The 21,493-nt window shown below is 41.6% G+C and overlaps 1 protein-coding gene across 6 annotated transcripts in view; it reads right to left on the minus strand.

The window, feature by feature from the left end:
• LOC103476732 (ankyrin-3) overlaps window positions 1-21,493 on the minus strand; it is a 93,066-nt gene that overhangs the window by 54,812 nt on the left and 16,761 nt on the right. For 5 of the 6 annotated variants that reach the window (XM_017308912.1, XM_017308910.1, XM_017308909.1 and 2 more), the window contains exons 2-10: window positions 10,458-10,559; window positions 10,246-10,344; window positions 7,398-7,496; window positions 6,454-6,552; window positions 4,804-4,989; window positions 3,977-4,000; window positions 1,317-1,415; window positions 411-509; window positions 227-325 (exon numbers count right to left, since the gene is read on the minus strand). In XM_017308912.1, coding sequence (XP_017164401.1) covers window positions 227-325; window positions 411-509; window positions 1,317-1,415; window positions 3,977-4,000; window positions 4,804-4,989; window positions 6,454-6,552; window positions 7,398-7,496; window positions 10,246-10,344; window positions 10,458-10,559 — 906 coding nt within the window. The remainder of the gene's footprint in view (window positions 1-226; window positions 326-410; window positions 510-1,316; window positions 1,416-3,976; window positions 4,001-4,803; window positions 4,990-6,453; window positions 6,553-7,397; window positions 7,497-10,245; window positions 10,345-10,457; window positions 10,560-21,493) is intronic. The other variant, XM_017308911.1, reaches the window with a different exon arrangement.

The following is a 21,493-nucleotide window of genomic DNA, read 5'->3' on the forward strand; positions in this document are numbered from 1 at the left end:
TGCGACAATGCTACAGCAACAGTTCTGCTGTCTGATTGGATAACAGATTTCAAATCGCTCTGTGTGATTAGAGGAGCTGATTGAAACAAACGTGTCAGTGTTATTGATGAAGGTATGACTTACTAAGACCTTATTTTTAACAGCCAAGAACAAATGTGATGTCTTTGTGACCTCTTCCTTTAACGAGCAAAGCGTCGGCTCACAAGCTTATCGTTCAGGTAGCTACCTTGGTCTTGGACAGGATGGGCGCTCCTCGGTCCAAAAGGATTTCTACCACCTGTTCGTGGCCACTCCTCGCTCCACAGTGAAGAGGCGTCAGACCATCCTTAAAACATATCGATCCATAAATATTCATCCCCTTTATTATACATTACAAGGTCTTTCATGGATAAATTGTAGTGAAATCTCACCTTGGTCTTTGCATCTATTTTGGACCCTCTGTCTAGTAGTAACTTCACCATGTTGCTGTTGCCCCTTTTCGATGCCACGTGAAGCGGAGTAATGTCATTCTGATAGAAAAATAGGAATGTTTCTGTGAATATTTAACCGCAAATTGATGTACCTCTTATTCGCCAGGAGCACTAGTTGAATAAAACTGTAATTAAAGCGTTTCATCATTTAGCCATTTCTCATTGAACCAGCAATTTTAACAATTAAACAACCATAGGCCAACCCCTCAGTGAAAACAAATGGTGTAAATTCAAAAACAAACATCTGCTGAGCCTCTTCCTTGGGTGATTCTAACTATGCCTTCTGCTCTGGCAAGACGTTGTAGATGTGTAATCAGTGTCAAAATCAGCACAAACACCAGCAACCCCTTAAAACAGCAGCCAACACCCAGTAATTAGGCCCCTATTAAATAAGGTGCAGGCAACATCTGATGAGACAGAGGATTTGGTGGCACTTGCCCTCAGATCCAAGTGTTGCTGTGGAAAATATTTATACGTAGGATTATTTTGGAGAAACTAAGCATGTGTATTTAATGTGATGAACTTTAATTGTGCAAAGTAAGACCTATGAAATCTACAAGAAATGCAAAAAGGCCATTAAAGAGGCAGAGTTTGATTTTGTCCCTTCATAGCCACTATAGTGTCATCCATGTTGTATCAAAGTAGTAAAGTCGACCTGTTTGGTTTATAATCAGCTTTTTCTGATGCCATGGTTTTCATTTTCATGTGACTTTCCTCGCTGACAATATTGTTAACAAAGTAAACATTTAGAAATGAAAAGAATTTCTCTGTTGCCTGAGCTAGCTTGTCTCTGTACTGGAAGTTGGTAATACCCCCACCAGACAGCAGAGGGCAGAGTAAACTCACTCGAGCCATGAAGTCCACAGCAGCCCCTCGGTTAAGCAGCAACGTGGCCACGTTAATGTTGCCATAATGAGCTGCGATGTGCAGGGGAGTGAAGCCGCTCTGAGGGTTGAGAAAAAAAAAGAAAGAAAAACACAAACAGACACATTATGTCAGAAAATTATTCAACCAAATCATCAAAAGAAGTCTGAATCTCAGCCTTTTGTCTACATTAAACAAGGACAAATTCATGGTCACTAACACTTGACATTTTCTCTTAAGAGAAAGACTGTACAGATGCATTACACATGGGTCCAGCTACACGCTAATCAACATTAGCGCCTCCCCTCTCATGCGTCTTTAAGAGCTGATGGTATAAAATCCAAAGCAGAGCTTGAAGTGTTTTAGAACTTTTTAAGTAAAGAGAAAATTATTTAAAAAAATAAACAAACCTCAGTTTTTATATTTCCTCATTATCTTTTGCTGTTTTTTCTTCATCATCTTATTATCATCATTAGTGCAATTATTATTATCATTTGTTTTGTATGTCTAAATAATTAGGTCATTGTGAATGCACGCCTCTGGTGGTTTTATGTCCATCCTTCTGTTTTAACATCTATAAATTAAAGTTTTTTGACAGGTGCTCTATAAATAAAGTTTGAGTGACTGATTAAACTTTTTGACATTCTGACCATTTTACTGGTGAAAACCACTACACTAGAAATTAACTACAAATCCAGTTCCTTACATTTCAAATGGCAGGCATCATGTCATCATGTAGGATGACATTGTTAGTTAAAACTGCTGATAAAGCCAGAAAAAAACTAAACAAAAAACAAAACTGGCAACCAAATAACTGAGGAAATCTCACACAAAGATTTTTAGGTACTAAAATTAAGAACTTACTATGCACTAGCAAGGCAGAAGTTTCACCCTGAATATATGTAAAACACTACAGTTGCAATCAATTTGAGATGTTTTTAATTGATATTTAAACATTAAATTGTCATCTGATCCTTAAAAAAAAAATTGCGAGTCAGTGATAAACTAATAGAACCATCAAAAGCCCTTCATCAGTCTGAACGTTAAGCACATTTGTTTACCACGATGCTCAAGCTTCAGGTCAGCAAAGCCATTTTTGGGTGAATCATACCAGATGACTGTCAGGCCTGCCAATGGCAGAAACAAAGCCAAGCCAAACAGTCACACACAGGAGGTGGCCACCTGGCTTTGGTGTGACGAAAGGGTCCTGGTTATCGCAGAAGCAGCGTCATGTTTGTTGCTTTGGTCCCATGCAAAATGCTTCAAGTGGACGAATTTAGGACTAGAGGTGCAGTGCCTTGCGAAAGTATCCATGTCCTTTGGCCGTTTTGCTGTTTTATGAGCAGAAACGTCAGTATATTTCATCTGGATTTTATTTGATAGACCAAGGCACAACAGAGCTGGATTGTGAAGTGGAAGGATGATCAATGGTTTTCAAGGCTTTTAGGTAGATAAAAATATGTAAAGTCTGATGCACACCCATATAACTACTGCATATTCCACCTCTATGTAATCAATTTCAGAATGAACATAGCTGATATTTTGATTGTGAGCAGATCCGTCTTTGCAAAATACAAATCTCTTGTTAAAAAAAAGTCTTTTGAAGTCCAGTTTGTAGTTTAACATGAGCCATGCGGTGCCTTGAACTTTCCAGCAAACATGCAAACCAAGATGTTTGGCACATTAACCCCACAGTGAAACGTTTTGGGTTTTTTAAGGATCTAAGGTAAGACTTAAAAAACAAAACATGCCCACATATGTTTTCCCGCCAATCTCACTGGCCCTGATTCTCACAGAGACAAAAAAAAAATGGCAAAGGTTTTAACTTCTAGATGTGCAAAGCTGATGGAGACACATCTGCTCAGGATTTCGAGACGTAACTGCGGCAAAAGGTTGTTCTGCAACGCGTCGACGGGGGTTTAAAAATGGAAAATCAAAAACAAAGATGCATTTTCCACTTCACCAAGTATGTTCCCTTGTGCTGGTTCGTCACATAAAATTGTAACAAAAATGCATTGAGGTCAAAGTGTGGAAAAAGTTCAGCGAATCCTTTTGCGAGGCACTGTATGCTAATGACCGAGTTCTTCTGCTCTACCAACAGACTGAGTGGCTGTTGCTAGACAGCAAGACGTTTTGCAGCTTAAAGGGGTTGTTGCCATGCAGGTTATAGACAAACTGCAGCTTCTCAGTGGATGATAACCACTTCTCATGCGGTCACTGGTTATCATGTCGATCAGTTTCATGGACACATTAAGACAACATTTCTGTCAACATTTGCAAATCATTTGCCAAAATAAATAAATAAATAAATCTTTGACATTTTTGGACACCATGAAACCATTTAAATCAAGGAAAACCTTGATACCCAAGCCTCTAGCTCCAGATTTTACTTTCTCTTTTACATTTTGGTATAAACATGCTTTTTATTTTTTACTTTGACTCTTCTCCATGATTTGAGGTATACACCATAATGAAGCAATGAAGAGGAGGAAGACATGAGCTAAAATGGAGAACGGGGTGGGGATATAATATAGGGCTGCAGAAACACAACTGCATCAGGTCAGGGGGCACTGAAGTGATTGTTATTTGTTTTTATGGACTGTAATGAGGAAACTACATAATGTACAGATATACATGTGTACCTCTGTTGTTCTATTCACCATCATCTAAAGAGTCAGCCAAAAGAAGAGAGAATGGGCAGTTAGTGAGAAAAAAAGAGCAGAAAAGGCAAAGAGGAGAGAAGGAGCTCAGTGAGAAATAATGTACCCTAAGTCTAATTTGCATAAGATTTCCGGCTTGAGAACAGAGTAGCTTACAATAATATACCTGCAGAATCGTGCTGAATTTATAGCAAATAGTTTAAAACAAAGTACAAAAAAAAAGAGGGATAAAATGGAGATCTTTGCAAATTAATGTACCTTTGATGCATTTTAAGTGCTTTGAGGTCGGATTTTCTAAATTCTAGTTTGAAATACGACAAAAGCTCCACCTGAAGTTGGAAATCTTGACTGGGACGATCAGACATCCTTATGTCGTTCTAAATTCAGCATCCAATATGGCTGCCATGCATCCAAAAGGTCGAGAACATTGCTGGTATGAACTATTAGTTCTTTGATGGTCTGTAACACCATTAGTAAGCATGATTTTTTCACTAAATGAACAGATAAAATTGAAAAAAAAAGACTATTATCGCACGTATTGTCTTGTTTTAGTTAACACCAAAGCAGATAGCAAATCACTGTCCCAATCAGTAAGCAGGTTTCCTCCAAATCACTTTACTTCTTTCTCCTTTTTGCCAGAAATAAAAATAATATAAATAACCGCAACAAATTCCAATAACTGGGAAGAAAAGAAAGCAAGAGACAAAACAAATAGAAAAACGCAAAGTCATTTGAGTTCAAACAAAAAATCTGACATTAACCAGCCGACTGAAGGACCCGGAGCAGAGCTGAACTTCCCCAGCGCTCACCTTGGACTCCACATCGGCGTTGTGGTCGTTCTGCAGGAGCAGGGCCGCGGCCTTGGTGTCGTCCTTGCGTGCGGCGATGTGCAGGGCAGGCAGACGCACCTTGCCCTTTGTATCGTTCTCCAGCAGCAAGGAGACCACCTGGTCATGGCCCTGCTGGAGGGCCACCGCCAGAGGGGTGAAGCCGTCCTGCACACGAGGGGACAGAGAAGGTCACCAATGCCAAACAGATAAATGCTTCACTTAGCGGTGGAATAGATGAAGAGTGGCAGATTGATGGTAGTGAAGCAGGTTTTAGAGCAGAATATGTAGAGATGTTGCTCGCACATTTTTACATGTCTGACTTGCTGTTGGAGTGCGGGGCAAAGAGACACAAAATACAAGTTTAACAAATGATGTCAAGCTTGATTTGTTTAAAAGACAGACTTTATATTTAGAGTGTGTCGGAGTAGATGGGATTCTTTGAAACGAGGTTCTATGAAGTTATTATTGAAAGCATTTCCTCTCCCCCTAAAACAGAAAAGCATCAAACTCTAGTGAGTGTTGTCTAATGCTCTTTTCTACAAAGGATGCATTTACTTGCAGAAGAGTGAACACTGGAGGTCAGTGTAGCTGGTTGGTGGATATTAACTGTGCACATCTTCTGATCTGCGTGGTTTAGATGCATCTCTGCTTCCAACACAGATGAGTTAATAACTAGGGACACCTGATCGATATATCATCTAGTAATGTAAATTTATTAACTAATAAACCACTTATTAAATTTAGATGTGTTGCACCAGAGGAAGATTTAAAAAAAACGAAGGACATCTGTTTTTGAAGATTTGATCTAATTTTCTTTTTACATCTGAAACTGTTTTCATTATTTCATTCATTTTAGCATAGTTGAACAAGGTTGATGTTGTTGAAATTATATTGGTGGAGACTACTGCCTGATCAACTGTGATAAAAAACTCCAACAACTATAAGATCCCCAAAGTACAGGAAGATACAATCTGGTGCCTATGGATACATAACAGCACAAACCTATCAGTGTGTGTGTTACATAAGTCAGAGGGACATCCCATTTTGTAGCACGTAGCACATATACTGCCTTCTTCATTAGCACTAGCAGCTACCTATCCCTGTTTGTGTGTTTGTGTGTTTGAGTCCCACAGACTGAGTGGCGTTAAATCACAGCAGCAGCAGTGGAGGAGAGGCAGCAAGTGGAGCCGACCACGTCTTGTGACCGACTCAAGGTCACTCTGCCTCCACCAACATACACTACCAATCAATGAGGCTCTGCCATGGCTCTCACGAAGAGACGGGAGGAGAGAGAGGGAGTGGGAACAGGAGGGCAGGAGGAGACAAACAGAGTGATGATGTGAGACAGAGAGGATGAAGGAAAACACCACGGCAGCAAACAGCCGAGAGGATGGAGGGACAGACGGAGACACAGGAAGGTGCGGAGCGAGTGGGACGGGGGGGCGGGACAAGAAAAGGAAGGAGGGGGAGGAAACAAAAGGAGGAGAGGAGAGGAAAGTGGTTAGTACAACAGCTGTGAAGACCACAAGTGACTGAGGCAAACGCATGGAGACGAGCTGAACGACAGCACTGACACAGAAACGCACCACTGAACCGTCGTACGAGTAGGACGCACGCGCACACGTTTACCTCGGTGGCGATGCTCTGGCTGGCATTGTTCTCCAGAAGGAACCGCACCACTTCCAGGTGGTTCTCCTGCGCCGCCATGTAGAGAGGGGTGAAGCCATTCTGCACAGAGCCCAGAGTCAAAAAACAAAAAAAAATACACAGGCACACAAGCAGTTACAGTTACAAACAGGTCAACACAACGGACTTGTTCAAGATCACTGGATCTTCAACCAAATAATTCACTTCAGGAAAATATCATCAGCTCCGTAAGATGGGCTGTGATTACTCAAAACGCAGCTGTGTTTTGTTCAGACTCAGCCAATATTTCTGACAACATCAGTGACAAAAATCAAGCCAAAACAAAAACATCCTCACGAACACCCTTAAGGTAATACTCGTGTGCTGTTTTTGGCTCTATCTGGTGTAACGAAGGAATGTCCAACCCCAGTTCTGAGGAGACACTGTCCTGCAGCTGTTAGATGCATTCATGCTTTAGCATGCTTCAATCCAGAAACCAAAAAGCCTCGTTAACGTGCCATTAAAGTGCTGCGGAGGTGTGGTAACGAGCTATCCGTTGCATCCGGGTGTTCCTGGAACAGGGGTGCATTTAAGAGCTGCTGCACGGCGTCTCTCAAGCAGGAAGCTGGAAACACCTGCTTCAAGAGAAGCAGTCAGACTTCTCATCACTTCTTACCTTGATCTGACAGAGTTAAATGTAAAATGCACAGACAGCGGTTTTCCGCAGAGGCCTAGTTGGCAATTTGCCACCTACTGTCAGTAAAATCCTTTCCGCTGGGTGATTCCCACAATGTCACTGACTGCCTGATACGCTATCAGGTGCAACAAAAGTGTGCATCACTGAAAGTGTGATTACATTATATTGGCTTCAGGTCAACGGAGCAGGGGCACCTTAGTTTCTTTTTTTTATTTTTATCTGTAGGGAAATGTTTGTGTGCGTGTCCCACCTGAGATTGTGCGTTGACGTTGGCTCCATTGGTAACCAGCTCTTTGACGACTTCCGCCTGGCCAGCCAGCGAGGCTATGTGCAGAGCAGTGTTTCCTTTCTGGATTACACACAACAGCCAAGGGAATGCAAGTTAAGCTCTGGCCCACCTGTCCGACCATTTTTGCTCTTTGTCACCGTGGGTCGCATCCATGTGATCTAGTAAATCCCATCCCCACCGATCACATGCTTGAACTGGTATTTGGGGACTCTGGCATCCCCCTCCTGGCCGCACTGCCAACAATGTGTCACTTCCGATCCCAACATCCCACACGTAAATGAGACCCGACCCAAAAATAAAACCTCGCCAACCTTCTACGAATGTGTCCGGGTCAGAGTGAAGGCAGAGCTGACCCTCACATTGTCCTCTGGCTATATGATATGGAATGAGCTTGTGGAGAAAACAGCGATTGGTCACGTTCACCGCGTTCAGTCACAGTGAAATTAAGCACAGATCTGATATTCAAAGCAGACTCAGAAAAGGTACAAGTGACAAGTTATAGGTAGTGACTTGACCACTTAAAATGCCATTACAACTACAAGCTTCAATGTATTTTACCGTTATCCCATGGGAGAGAGGAACATCAATTTAGAGCAACATGCAATTGAAGAAATAGTGGAAAGAATACAGTGTAGACATTTTTTTCTTTTGCAAATAAAAAGACTAAAAAGTATGGCATACATTATTCAATGAATCAAAGTTGAGCAAGACATTGTATTTTCTCCGCAACTAGAGCAGAACAATGTCAGAAGGCTGGCTACACACAACATCAGAAATCTCTAAATCAAGGTGTCCTCTCTACTGCCCACAAAAACGGAGCCAAATCCTAACATCTGATGACATTAAGATGCACGCAGCATCCAGTCTAATCCCTAAGAATCCTCAGGGTCGCAGTACAGAGATATTTTAATTGGAGATTTTCTCCTTGATCTTAAATATTTTATTGAGTCTCATGTTTATGTCAGCGCCAGGCGGGCGGCCCGGGGCAGAGACGCCGAACCAGTCGACAAAATGGGAATAAAAAGCCTTCAAGGTACAAATGTGAATAATGTTTCCGTTGGCTCCGCTTCTGAACCCTTTTCCACATCAGAATAGTGATGTGATATCTTTTTGAGTATAGGATATCTATTTATGCAGCATATAAAGTATCCTGCCTCCGCTCCTTGTGTTTGACTTGCTTTATGCAGTGGTATGGAAATCTATTTTTCCTGTTACGGTTTTTATTCTGTTGTTTTTGGGGGGCTCACTTAAATGTTTCAAATAAACACACTGTAATGTCGGACAAGGCATCCCAAATAAATACAAAAAGCAGTTTTTAAATGACGACTTCATTTGCTCTAGGAAGACGTCAAGCCAACCCGACTTTATGTGAAAACTAACAGCTGGTTCTGAAACCCTTGGTGAAAACAGCTACCATGTAGTAGCTGGCAATAAATCTTTTATATCTCTGTGGAGGAAATATTGCCTCACTCTCACTCTACTTGACAAAATTGTTTTCTTTCAGCCACATTAGAGGGTTTTCAAACATCAGCAGCCCGTTTAAGGTCATGGTCTAAAACAGGGGTCACCAACTCCAGTCCTCGAGGGCTACCGTCCTGCAACTTTTAGATGTGTCTCTGCTCAAACACACCTGGATCAAATAATCTGCTCATTTCCAGCGTATTGCAGAGAGGAATGAAAGCTGGTGAGGAAATTCAGACATTTTGGAGCAGAGATGAATCTAAAAGTTGCAGGATGGTAGCCCTGGAGGACTGGAGCTGGTGACCCCTGGTCTAAAGTCTACACTTTGATGTTGTGTTTCTGAGCCATTTACAGCTGGTGTTGCTCAAATACTCTGTTACAAAAGCTAAATTTGTGCGAGAGTGAGGTCAAAAACTGAAAGCTGGACAATTTCTGGTAAAATGAAATTCATGGTTAAACCAGTTACGTTAAGTTGCCCAAGTCCTGGTGCAGTATACTCTCATTTCTGCTGTACACCCTCTCATATATAGCTTTTCCAAAAAGGTCTAGGGGATCATCAGGATGTTTTTTGGTAAATTTGAGACAAGCCTTTGTGAGATTTTCTTTTTGTTTTGGTTAGCAGTGGTTTTCATCTCAAAGCTCTCCACTACATGGCATTTCTTCCATCTCTTTCTTATTGCTGAATCACAAACACCTACCTTAAATGGGGAAAGTGAGGCATGATTTTTTTTTTAAGTTTTGGATTCATTTTTGACCTCCTGGATGAATTGTTGATGCACTCTTGGAGTAGGTTTGGTAAGCAGGGCCACTCCTAGGAAAGTTCACCAATGTCCCATGTTTTCTCCATTTGTTGCAGCTTTCACTGTGGTTCACGGGAGTCCTCGGAAATGACTTTGTAACACTTTCCAGACTGATAAACATCTATTACCCTACTTCATGCAGTCAGACATTTCTTAATGAACTGATTTATTGATCTTGCAGTTCTGGTAGTAATTGGTTTCAGCTTTCCGAAATGCGACTAATCACTGTAACTTTATGATTTTGTAAATTGAAACTGCATTTTGTATTTGCTTAGATTATCTGCATCTGATATCCATTTTTTTTTATGATGATGATGATGAGAAATGTTTGTGTCAAAAAGCAAAAGGCGACAAAAAACTGTAGAAATACGTTTTTCACAGCCATGTGCCTTTTAATCCAACAGATCACACTGAATATGCATAATGATATAAATGTACCTCTTGGCAGAGGAAATCCCCAGGGTCTCGTTAATTAGAGATTCTGCTTTGAACTCTAACAAAGGCGGCCATGTTTTGCCCACTTTCGTGCGAGGCTGGGCGTGCCTTACCTTTGTGGCTGCATCCACAGTGGCTCCAAGCTTCAGCAGCTCGGCAACAACCTCTACATGTCCCTCTTTGGAGGCCAGATGAAGAGCGTTTAGGCCATTCTGGGGGAGAAACATTATTTTGAGTAGTTAAGAGCTGCACAGTCCGTTGTTATCTTTCCTTTGCAGATGAAATCAGACATTTGTACGAAGGCTGGCATTTTAGTAAAACATACCTGATTGCAAATATTAATCTCAACTCCAGACTTGAGGTAGTCAAGGACTTTTTCAAGGTTCCCCGCCCGGGCAGCTCGCAGGTAACTAGCATTACTGTCAGACTGGAGAAAACAGGAAAAAAAAAGAAAGTCAAAAAAAAAAAAAAGAACAAGAGCATAAGAAAAGTGATGCGAGGTAAATATCCAACCGACTCTGTTGGAAAAATATATATATTCAGAAAAGAGAAGCATCACTGTACCAGGTAGAACTCTGACATTATTTCTCAGGGACCTAACGGCATATTGACGAAGGCAACAAAAAACAAAAAGTCAGCATCCACAGATAGTCGTGGTAAAGGCATCCAGTTGTGTCCACCAGCTAGCGTTTCAAGTCACATTTTAAGAAATCCTCCACATCCTGCCGTCTCAACAGTCCGCCATCAGATCCCACACTATCTGTTATTTCAGCTTTGCTCCATCCAAATGTCTGTGATTCCCCAGCGTCGGAAGTTCAGCGACCGGGTGGTCCTCCCAGCTGCCACAGAGCCCTCCTCTTTTCCACGCAGTTCTCCAGCGAAACAGTCACTGTGCTACGAAGAGCAGCGCACCCTCTAGTCTGCTCGGCTGTCCTTTATCCCAATACAGAAATAGGGCTTTGCACACCAAAAAAATGATGAGGTAAGCATGTTCGCACCCCTGTTTAACAAACGTGGAGAGTACGAGGGGGTATGGAAGAGGAGAAGAGAGCTGGAAAAAAAACCCAAAGACACGGAGAAGGCTAAAAAAAGAATCAAAGGTTGCACTTCTTGTCTGTATCTATGCTGGCTCCCAGGACATTAGATTTGACATGAAATGACACAAAGCAAACTCTGCACTTTTTTTCCCCCCTCTTCTTAGCAGCAACATTTCAAGGAGCATTTTGTAAAACTCAGCAGCGGAGTTGCTGAGATCAGGACGGGCGGGGGGAAAGCTCCTTTATAACAGAAGCTTAAAGTCCAAATTCCTCTGAATTATCAAAAGGTCCAGACCTGCTAAATTTAGCCTCGCACCCAGAGACACTTGGAAGAAACTCAGCTGGGCCAAACTGGACAATCCAATGCTTTATCTTCCTCCTCTTCCCTCCTCCTCCTTCCTTTCTGCTAAGTTTGTCCTGAAATAACAGTGGCTCAGAGCCAAATTGTGACCACGCAAAACATCCAGCGTCAGAGTTTTCACTAACAATCTGTAAATGAAAGTGCGGGAAGAAAAATATTGCCGCTCGTCTGTTCATGGGCAGACACGCAAATTAATGGCAAATGAAGCCACGCTAACTGGAACCAGTCATTTCCTGATTACAAGAAACCATTAAGCCAAATGTCATATCGCTGCAGACCATCAGCTGGCATGTACACATTTGTTCTTCCTTGTTTTTCCATATCCTCAACTCTCAGAGGACGGTTTGAGGGATCGCTAATGATGTCTCTGCTCTCACGGCTGTGAGAAAAGTCAGGATTCAGGCCTGAGTGGCCATCATGTCAACAAAAAAACCCTCTAACAATTAAATACCATGAGTGGTTCAGAAGCGATCGATGAAGCCAAAGCAAAACATGTTTTCATCGAGACTGCAGCTAGATGACGATAAGTGGGAGAAATGCGGTATTGACTGTGAAATCTCCGTAATGTCGAATGCCCTTTTCTACCCTTCGAACATAATTACATACCATGTGGATCAGAAAGTTCCTCCAGTGAGGGGTAGCAGAACAATTAAACAAGATTTATACCTCCTTTTGTCATGGTATGGCTACAATCTTAAATGAATACTGTTATGTTTTGGGTTTTTTTCAACTAAAAGTCTGGGGAAAAAAGTCAAGCTTGCTTTTGTCTCTAACCCCTTTTTACTCTGATACCACAATCAAATCCTGTGCCTGAAGTTAATTAGTAAATAGAGAGAACTCCATCATAAAGCCTTCTAAAACACAACAAAGCGTGTTGTTTTTGACAAAAAATTTGAAAAGGTGTCAGTGTATGAGAATGTGTGTGACTCACTGTGAGAGCAGGACTCAAAACAAGGTGTGAAAATAAAGTCTTCTGAAAGTCATGGACATTGAGCTACAGCTGTAGTGACCTTCATATTGACCTTTTGGAAAAATTTTGTCTCCCGTTCAGCTTTGATTCCACCATGCCGTCACCACACACATGCACATATTTGCTAAGTTAAACTCTCTGGACTTTTATTGTCCTGTTAAGATGTCTACATGTTGATATCTGCACAATTAACAGAAGACGTTTTTCCCTTACAGAATGGAAATAATGTGACTGATGACAAAACTAAGCAAGACAGGTTGTCTTTCCATTTGTTCCCCTACTTTATGTTAGAGTTGTTCTATGGACGTTTTAAATGTTATGGAGAGACTTAGAATATTTCTCATGAAATACTTTCTCGCTTGAACATCAACCAGCTAAAAGGAGAATTGATGTGTCTGCTGAGTGAGTTCAGGTAAAGCTTATACAATCTGATTTAACTAAAAAAATAAAATAAAATCGGAGCCAAAAATTTCAAGGTTGTCTCAGACTTTTAAGTGCGTCTCATATTGCCATAGCAACACTTACTTTTGCTCAGTAAAACGTTCCTTTATGAAGAAAGCAGCAAAGGCAGACACAGGAAACATTTAGTGTATTAGTTGCTCCAGATTACTTATCCTGGAACGGCAAAGTAAGTCCATAGCTGAACTCTCAAAGCATCCAATTAGTTTGCTGCATCTATTTTTTTCTCTTTTTTATTATAACTAAAGTTAGATAAAGTAAACATCTTTGCTTCAAGCAAAGAAAAAGTCTAGTTTTCAACAAAATTAGCATTTCACCATGTGACATCTTTTCTCCCCCAGCAAGGTTACATAACATACTTTAAGTATTTTTATTTCTTGTTTTTTTTGCATCTGAATAAAACCCAAACAGTTGTCCAGTGTTTTACAGAAACTGAAATGCGTGTTTGTTATGACGCAGCCTGAGTTTAGAGTCCAGGTGTGTGACCTACTCAGGCTTTGCTGCTACGCGGCAACAAACCTGCTACCTGCTAGCATGTAAACTTACACATCGCACTGCTGTGTGATTTTTAGATTCAAGACAAAACCTACGGTGTTATTGTAGTGACATGTATTACATTCTAATCACAGAAATAGCAGAACACACTTTAATTATGGGTATTGAAAAGCTATGCAAGTGCTGGCGTCTGAGAACACTTGCTAAGCTATTCTTTATGAGATCCTCAAGTGTTTTTCAAATGATTATTTATATAACATGCAACTGTCAACGCATCTTTAAACAGAATAAGTAGATTTTATCCACAAGCACAACACTGCTTTTGTACATTTATGCACAGAAGCCTCTAGAAAAGCTGCGCGACTAACTTCAAAGTCCAGAATGAGGGGTGTGAGGATCTTTGTGAATGAGGAATTACACGCGGCAGGAGCGTAAAGCAAAGAAACGTCATTGGGAGCGGACAGATCAAACGTCAAAGGAAACTGGGCCATTAAAATCGAGGTTAAGCCTGATGGAGAGCATTAATCTAGTGTTAGCTGGATGGGTGAGGATGAGGGACACAAATCTGACACACAGGCGACAAATTGCATGCGCTGTCTCCACGCTGCACTCGAAACAGCCACAAATGCAGGAAAAAGCTCAGCCCTTTGCATTCTGTTTAGTGGCCACTGCCTGTGAGTGCGTTTCAGATGAAAAACTAAACGCCGAAGCACTCTAGTTGGTCCTGCAGAGTTTTACGGCTCCCAACACTTTAATGCTTCACAGACAGCATTTTAGTTTTAGCTGGAAATGTCAGCAGTTCATTCAAACTTCATGCTGAAAAAGCCCAAGCTGACTTTATCGGTAAAGCTTGAAATTTCTTAGATATTCCAGCACAGACATGCTGAATATTCAGTCCATTTAAAGACAGATCCCTGGGTGGCATCGGTTCCGCGATTTGGCACACAGCAAAGTACAAACGAATCAGAACGTGTGTGCACCCACTGTCACATTAAAAAGAATAAAGACATGTTATTGCAAAAGTCTTCAAGCTCTTTTTATGTTGTTTACCTGCACGGAGGTAGCGGCACGCAAAATAAGCACACACACACACACACACAATGATGTCATCACTGTGGGCTCAGTGGGAGCTTAGAGGAGAAGAGCCAGACCAGCAGCAGCTGTATTGTTTAACTTGATCCTCTGCTCTCCTGACAGCACAAAACTCAGAGCTGGGAGCACAAAAGCCAGCGGCGTCAGGATGAGGGCTGCAGCGGCCAGCAGCGCCAAAACACTCCCTCACAGCAGCAGTCACTTTACCACAAGAGGTGAAGCGAAACAAGTTCATTAACGTGAACAGATTCTCACAGAATCTGCCTCCCGGGGTTCAATACGATGAGCCTGTTAAAGAATTATCGGCTGTTGACATGTTTACACTGGAGGATGTTTTTGGGGGCTTTTATGGGGAAAAAAAGTGCAAAATTAAACTATGCAGCTTTTTTAACCCTTAAACTTTTCAGTGCTTAATTCCTAAGTGCAAGGAAAACAATAATTGGCTTTCCCACAGCATGATGCTTTCGCCACCATGTTTCCTTGGGGAGATCAAGTTTCCCAAAAGGATATGGAGAGTGAGAGTCTTCAAATAAAACTACATGCATCGACCAAAAGATCAACTTTGGCCTAATCTGATGAAAGCAACTTCTGTTATATTTGTTCTCTAGTTGATGTGCAGCAAAATGTCAGCATGACACCATGAAGCTTCCTTTGAACAATGACAAACTCGTTTTTATTCTTTGGCATTTTATTGAGGCCTCATACAGTAGCTCTTCTGTTGTGATGTTTGTTTTTTTGTTTTTTTCCCCCATCAACTTATTTTATTATTGTTTTTGTACAGCACTTTGGTGCAGTTTGGAACCTGTTTTAAAGTGTTACGGAAATAAATTTGACATTGACAGCACAAGACTTGCCAGGCAATTTTGTCACATTCTTTCCATTTTCACATGACCAACTAAACACTGATGTCTAAACTTTGGGATCTTGTTTTACGGCCTAACTCTGTTGTTAACTTCAACCTCATGTGTTCCTTTTTGTCTTGTGCCGTTTGTTCACCGATGTTATCTAACAAACCTCTGAGGCCTTCGGGGAGCAGCTGGATGTATACAGAGAAAGCCAACATGGTCCTGCTGGCGTCATGCTGACGTGGGGATATTAAAATTATAATTCAGCCTTAAGTTACAAGTGCACATGTGGTAGCATCTTAAAATACTGCTGGTGGATTCCTCAGTGCAATAAATAGACCCTGCTTCCAATCTAAACCAATAACTGGTTCATGGTAGATAAATATGTTTTATTAAATTTCTTGCAGAGTGATAAATATAAAGAGATGCCTGATGTTTATATGTTGCTGTGCATGAAAGCAGAGAAACACAACTTGAGTAGTTTTTGATCACGTTAGAAAAAAGCAAAATGAGAGCTGCCTAAAAGCATGTATGCATACTAAATAAATACATAGTCGAGCCATTCTCTTAAAATATACTTGCATCTTTATCACTTATATGAAAACAAGAAATAAAAATGCTTTTTTTTGCATAATGTTGCACTGTTTATCAGATCAGCTGCAGTTTCAAGTCACTTTTGCAATTCTAATAGTGCAAGTATTTTTCTAACATCAAGCCAAAATACAACAACAAATAAATATCACAAAAAATAAGCTTAACTATCAATAACAGCACTACTTACTCGGGCTAGAAAGGCTGCACCCTCCTCCACGGCCATGCTCAAGTTCTTTGCCTCTTTCTTTCTCGCCTCCCAATAACGAAAACTGAAACCTGAGATGAAAGTGGCCAGGCAGCCAAGTAGCCAGCCAGTCAGTCATCTATTCAGCCTGTCAGTGAGCTGCTATCTCAGCCTCACAAACTTCCATCCCAGCCGGAGTAAAGTGCAAGGAGCCATTGGCTCAGGTGACAGAGTGGGGAGGAAGAATTGCAAGCGGTGGGAATCTCTGGGCTCCTTCCGCTCTGTGGTCGATGCGCATCAGGGCGGGCGAGGGTTGGACAGGAGGGTGAAGAGGTGAGCGGAGGGGAAAGGATGGCAGGAGGTTTGATAAGGAGAGTGGAGTCTACATAGTGAGTAAACAAAGCGCTCACGCCGCAGAGAGGACACACATGCCAAATCCCCTCTGCTGCCCTCTCGCCCTCCCCGTCCCATCCCTCCCGTGCTTCTCTTTTTTTTCCTTAAATCTGTAAACGAGGGTAAATCCCTGCCTCCTTACAGACGCAGGAGATGGGGACGCTGACTTACCATAATAGCTGAGGCTTCTCCATCCCTGTCTGCCTCCTTTCTCTTCTTCCTCACCTTCATTTACTCTGAGCATATGGTAGGCAGTGGGCGTCCGATAGGGGGGAGCCGTCGGTGTGATCTAGATATCCAAGGTTACGAGCAGCAAGAGGGGCCAAACTGAAAATAGCAGCTGAAACAAATACTTTCACCCAAACACCCCCCACCCTTAACCGCCGTGTTATCCCACCCACTCTCCCTCTCTTTCCCTCCCACTCATTCTCTCCCGTAGTCTCTCCCAGCTCGCTCCTCTCTTTATTGTCGCCCTCCTAATCAGCTTTTTTTTTTTTGCTCCCCAAACAAAGACCAGTGTCAGTACTGCTGCACACACACACCCAGGCTGGGCTTGCTCTACCTGGAATCCCAACACAGTGCTGATTGTATGCATACTGGCGATGCTGGAGGGGCTGGGGAGGCTTTGAATGCAGAAGGGGACAAACAATAACACCAGACGCTACTTCGAGGGCACAGGACCTTGCGGGTCCCCCTCTGCTGTCAACGGGGAGACGTTAACATAGGATTAGGGGCTTTTCCTTCAGCATTAGGGACACCCTCTGTCTCTCCACCAGGCGCACCGCCGCAGTGCACTGAGTGGGAGCCGCACATGGAGAACTCACACCCCCACTGATTGTTCCAGGCACTCAAAGCTACGCCTCAGCACAGCGAGATAGCATCTATAACCATCATGGTGTAGAAGCATGTGCGCAGAGATCCACACGAGCAGCAGAGGGGGAGAAAATGCCGCATTAGTTCTGCATCTAAACTGTACGTTTGATCTTGGGTAATTACACCTGAGGGTGAAAGGTCATCTCATGCCGTCTTACAGGAGGTTCTACAACACTTCGGTGTTCCTCGACTAATTTTTCTGTATCTATGACAACGCAAAGCTCATTGCAGTCTGGCTCATCTGATTACATTACAAGCATTAAAAGTTTATAAAAAAAAGAATGGAGTGAAACATCCTTATTCAATAAATTAGAGTTAATTTGTTTCAGTAACTCAATTCTGTGAAATACATTACATAAAGACTGCTGATGTTTTGATTATTTTTTAAATGATTTTCTGCTTAAATATCAATAAAACACAGGATTTAAGAATATTGCCATCCATCCATTTTCTTTACACCCTTTGTCCCGTAGTGGGGTCGGGAGGGTTGCTGGTGCCCATCTCCAGCCAACGTTCCAAGCAGGAGGATTTAAGATTAGAATATTGCATCACACCAAAACAATAATAATAAAAACATTTTTAATCCTAAAAAAATATGTGGCCTTAATAAAAAATATGTTGAATACTTGCTTAACAAGCAAACCTAATCAGAGCATATATTCTAAGTTCTTAAATATGACTACACCTGTGAGCTATAAACTGTATAAAACTCTAAAATCACTAAGTATATTTTAAGGTCCTATGTTAGAATTGCAAATTCTTACTAATATTTCTCTAAATCCAGTGCTTTAATAAAGTAACCAAACTTTTTTCTGTCTGTGTGTGAGACGGTTATTCCGCGAAATAACTACATGCCAGCTATTTGAGATTGAGAAAAGGAGAAATGCAAGAACATTTAAAAAAAAGTTTTATAATACTGGCATTGTTGCGGGTGTATCCCCGTACTTTGAGATGGAAGACAAAACGAGTTTGACGACAGCGAGGCATTTCAAACCGGGGGAGTCCTGGAAGTGAGCTGACGGAGGGAGTGACAGATGCTCTGGACCAGAAGAGGCGAGCGCGACGTGTGATTGGTGGATCACGAGCTCCTTCACGCTAACACCGTCGCGAGCAATCCTCCTCGGGAAAAGCCTGGGTTGCCATAGTTACGAGGGAGGGTTACTGAGGAAAAGGAGGGGATTCAGGCCTGGCTGTGGAAAATCATTTTGGCACAGCTACATCCTGCCTTTTCAAACAATAACGCACGTTTTTGATCCCATGCATCAAATGAGGGGACTTTTTTTTTTCTACTTGCATTTCTATTTACAGCAAATGCTTACATTAATCCTGTGAATATGTGCGCATAGTCTCTAATTAATGAATGTAATTGCAGTGAGTTGGTTGTACGGTCACTCTTCATGTAACAAATATTACTATAAGGCATACAACCTCTGTAGAACAGGACAGCAGTTACTCTTTTTTCGAGTGATCTTTGACCTTTTCTCTCAAGATCAACCCACACTCTCTCTTATACTCACTTCTCTTCAACTTGACTCTCAGTATTTATTTATTTATTTATTTTTTTTACAGTATTTAGATTTGGACTGAGGCTGCCATGAAATAATAATAATAATAAAAAAAATCTGTTGAAATTTAACAGAAAGAAAAATGGCTTCTGGCTATGTGCTTTAGAATGAGAAACCCCAACATCCTCATTCCGCGGAGGAAATCTTGATGTTTATGCTAAACGCAGAAGACAAACACACTCAGAGCGGACAGATATTTGCTGCTCTAGCTGCACAGAGCGGGCTCAAGGACACGGCCCCCCCCCTCACCTGGGACATGAAACCGGCAACGGGTGGTGGGGGAACGGGAGCAAACAGGAGCCGATAGCGCTCGGAGGAAGGGGAGAAATGGGAGACTCGGCAAAGAGAGGAGGGTGTACGATTCATGTCAACTTTTTTACCCAATCTCACCCAGATTCAGTAAAAAAAATTAAAAAAATTGCTATCCAGGTCTTAGTGTTTTACAAGCATGGAATTAGTCTGTAGGTGCACTTTAGAAACATCCTGTTGGCATCAGAAACGGGGAGAACCTGGATGCCCTACTGGATTTCATCCAACCGGCTCGTCAGCTGAACGGGTGAAATCTACACACTTAAGTTTCACGCATCAATATATCTGTCTGTGCAGCAGACTGACCCGTCGTACACAGGTCATTCTACGGAAAGGAGGGGGCAAGTTTATAGGAAGGTTATTGAGAGGACAAACAGGTCAAGACGTAAGCGCACAAGACGAAGGAAAGATTGGGTACACAGTGAAAAGAAGGAGAGAGAGAAATGCACGTTGACGGGAGAGCACAGCGTGTGCACATGATCAAACACAAATACAATCAATATATGTAATAATTTAAATCCGATCCGAAGACTTGGCTGGATTATTGCGCCCCTCTAACCTCGGCCTGATCCCGGTCAGGCTCTGTTACGCAGGCAAACACTGGACTCTGGTGGACAGTCTCCTGCATCACAACTGGAAAACATTGCAGCGATTCCACTGAGACCTCAGCAGTGTCCCAAAAAACCAGGAACCCTCCTGCGACCGAAGCCATCTGTTCCTCGTGTTGTTTTAAGAATAATTTATGTACAAAGTGGTTTTTAGCTTGCTGCTACATTCATTACAAGAGGCGCTATTGTACGTAATTACCAGCACGTTGACAGTGTGACCGTTTGTTTTTGATCCCAGAGATACATCTGCTTGTTTAAAACTCAGGTGGGGGAGTTTTTTTTTTTTTTTTAGCATTTTTAGCTTTTTTTTCTGACTTCCATCTGCATTTGTCTCAAATGACGTGAATTGGGAACATTTTTGACACTGTTCTATCTGCCTCTTTTGTAATTTGTTGATGAAAATGAAGTTAGTTTAATTTGAAAACAAATAATAGAGAAATATTAACATCAGAAACTCTGAGCTCAAATTAGAAATTAGAAATTAAAAAACCGTTTTACTTAGGACTTGCACATTGGTCTGAACATTATGTACAGCAGTTGCACAAATGTTTATTCAAGTCTATCGACCTTTCAAACGGTTTTGTTCATATTTTTGAGAGAGAAATTTGTTTCCAAACAAAAATTTGAGATCTGTATTAGGAAGATTCAGCTAAGAAAAAGATCCTTAACTTTAAAGATAGTTACTTTTACGTAAATATCAATTAGTTTGTCAGAACAGCTTCATCGTCATAAATATTGCATTTCAACAGGAGCGTGTGAGGTCAGTGCTGAGCATTTCTAGCGCAACACAAGTAAAGAAGAAAGGAAATTTCATTTTGATTCCAAGTAATTCAGATATAAATAGTCATAGACAATTAAAATGTAAGAAAAATAGATTAATGCTTTATCTAGAGAACATTCGCTCCTGACGTCTTCAAAGTGACAGAATCTTGCAGAGCAGAAGCAAAGAGTCCCCCGATAAATTATTAAACATGGGGCACAAACACACGATTCCACGCAGCCAGTCGTAAAAGCCTTAATTGAATATTTAATTGCAACAAGGAGGTAAACGCTAACACATATGCACAAAAAAACACATTTAACGCCTGTAGATGATATTAAAAGAAATGTGTCGCAAGTTTGTTTTGTGGCTTCCATCGTAACATTTTATTTTCTCATAAAGCTGTCGATAAAAAGGTCAGGATTACAAAAATGTGTGTTATTTTGGCCACAGAGCAGATCTGAATGAAGCAGAGCGCGCTGAAACTGTTTTCGCCCGGTCCTTGGCAGACAGACAGCACCAGACGAGAGTAAACTACAGGCCATCTGTCCCCTCTGAGCCCCCCTTGGTGTCAACGGAGCGCGCACACACACACACACACACACACGCAAACACACGCACACATTTAACCGCAATCTGGACAAAACTAAAACAAATTTTAGAAGACAATATTTTTATTTCTCCACAATCACCCTTAGACTCGAGACCAAACAGAGAAAACGCTCCATTTAGAACGAAAGAAGCGACATGAGCACGAGAGTTTAGAGGGAATCTTTCTGGATTTATCAAACCATTAGTGGTCAAATAAAAGATCTG

Source organism: Poecilia reticulata, linkage group LG15 (genome assembly GCF_000633615.1).
Source record: "Poecilia reticulata strain Guanapo linkage group LG15, Guppy_female_1.0+MT, whole genome shotgun sequence".
In the NCBI taxonomy this organism is placed as follows: Eukaryota; Metazoa; Chordata; class Actinopteri; order Cyprinodontiformes; family Poeciliidae; genus Poecilia; species Poecilia reticulata.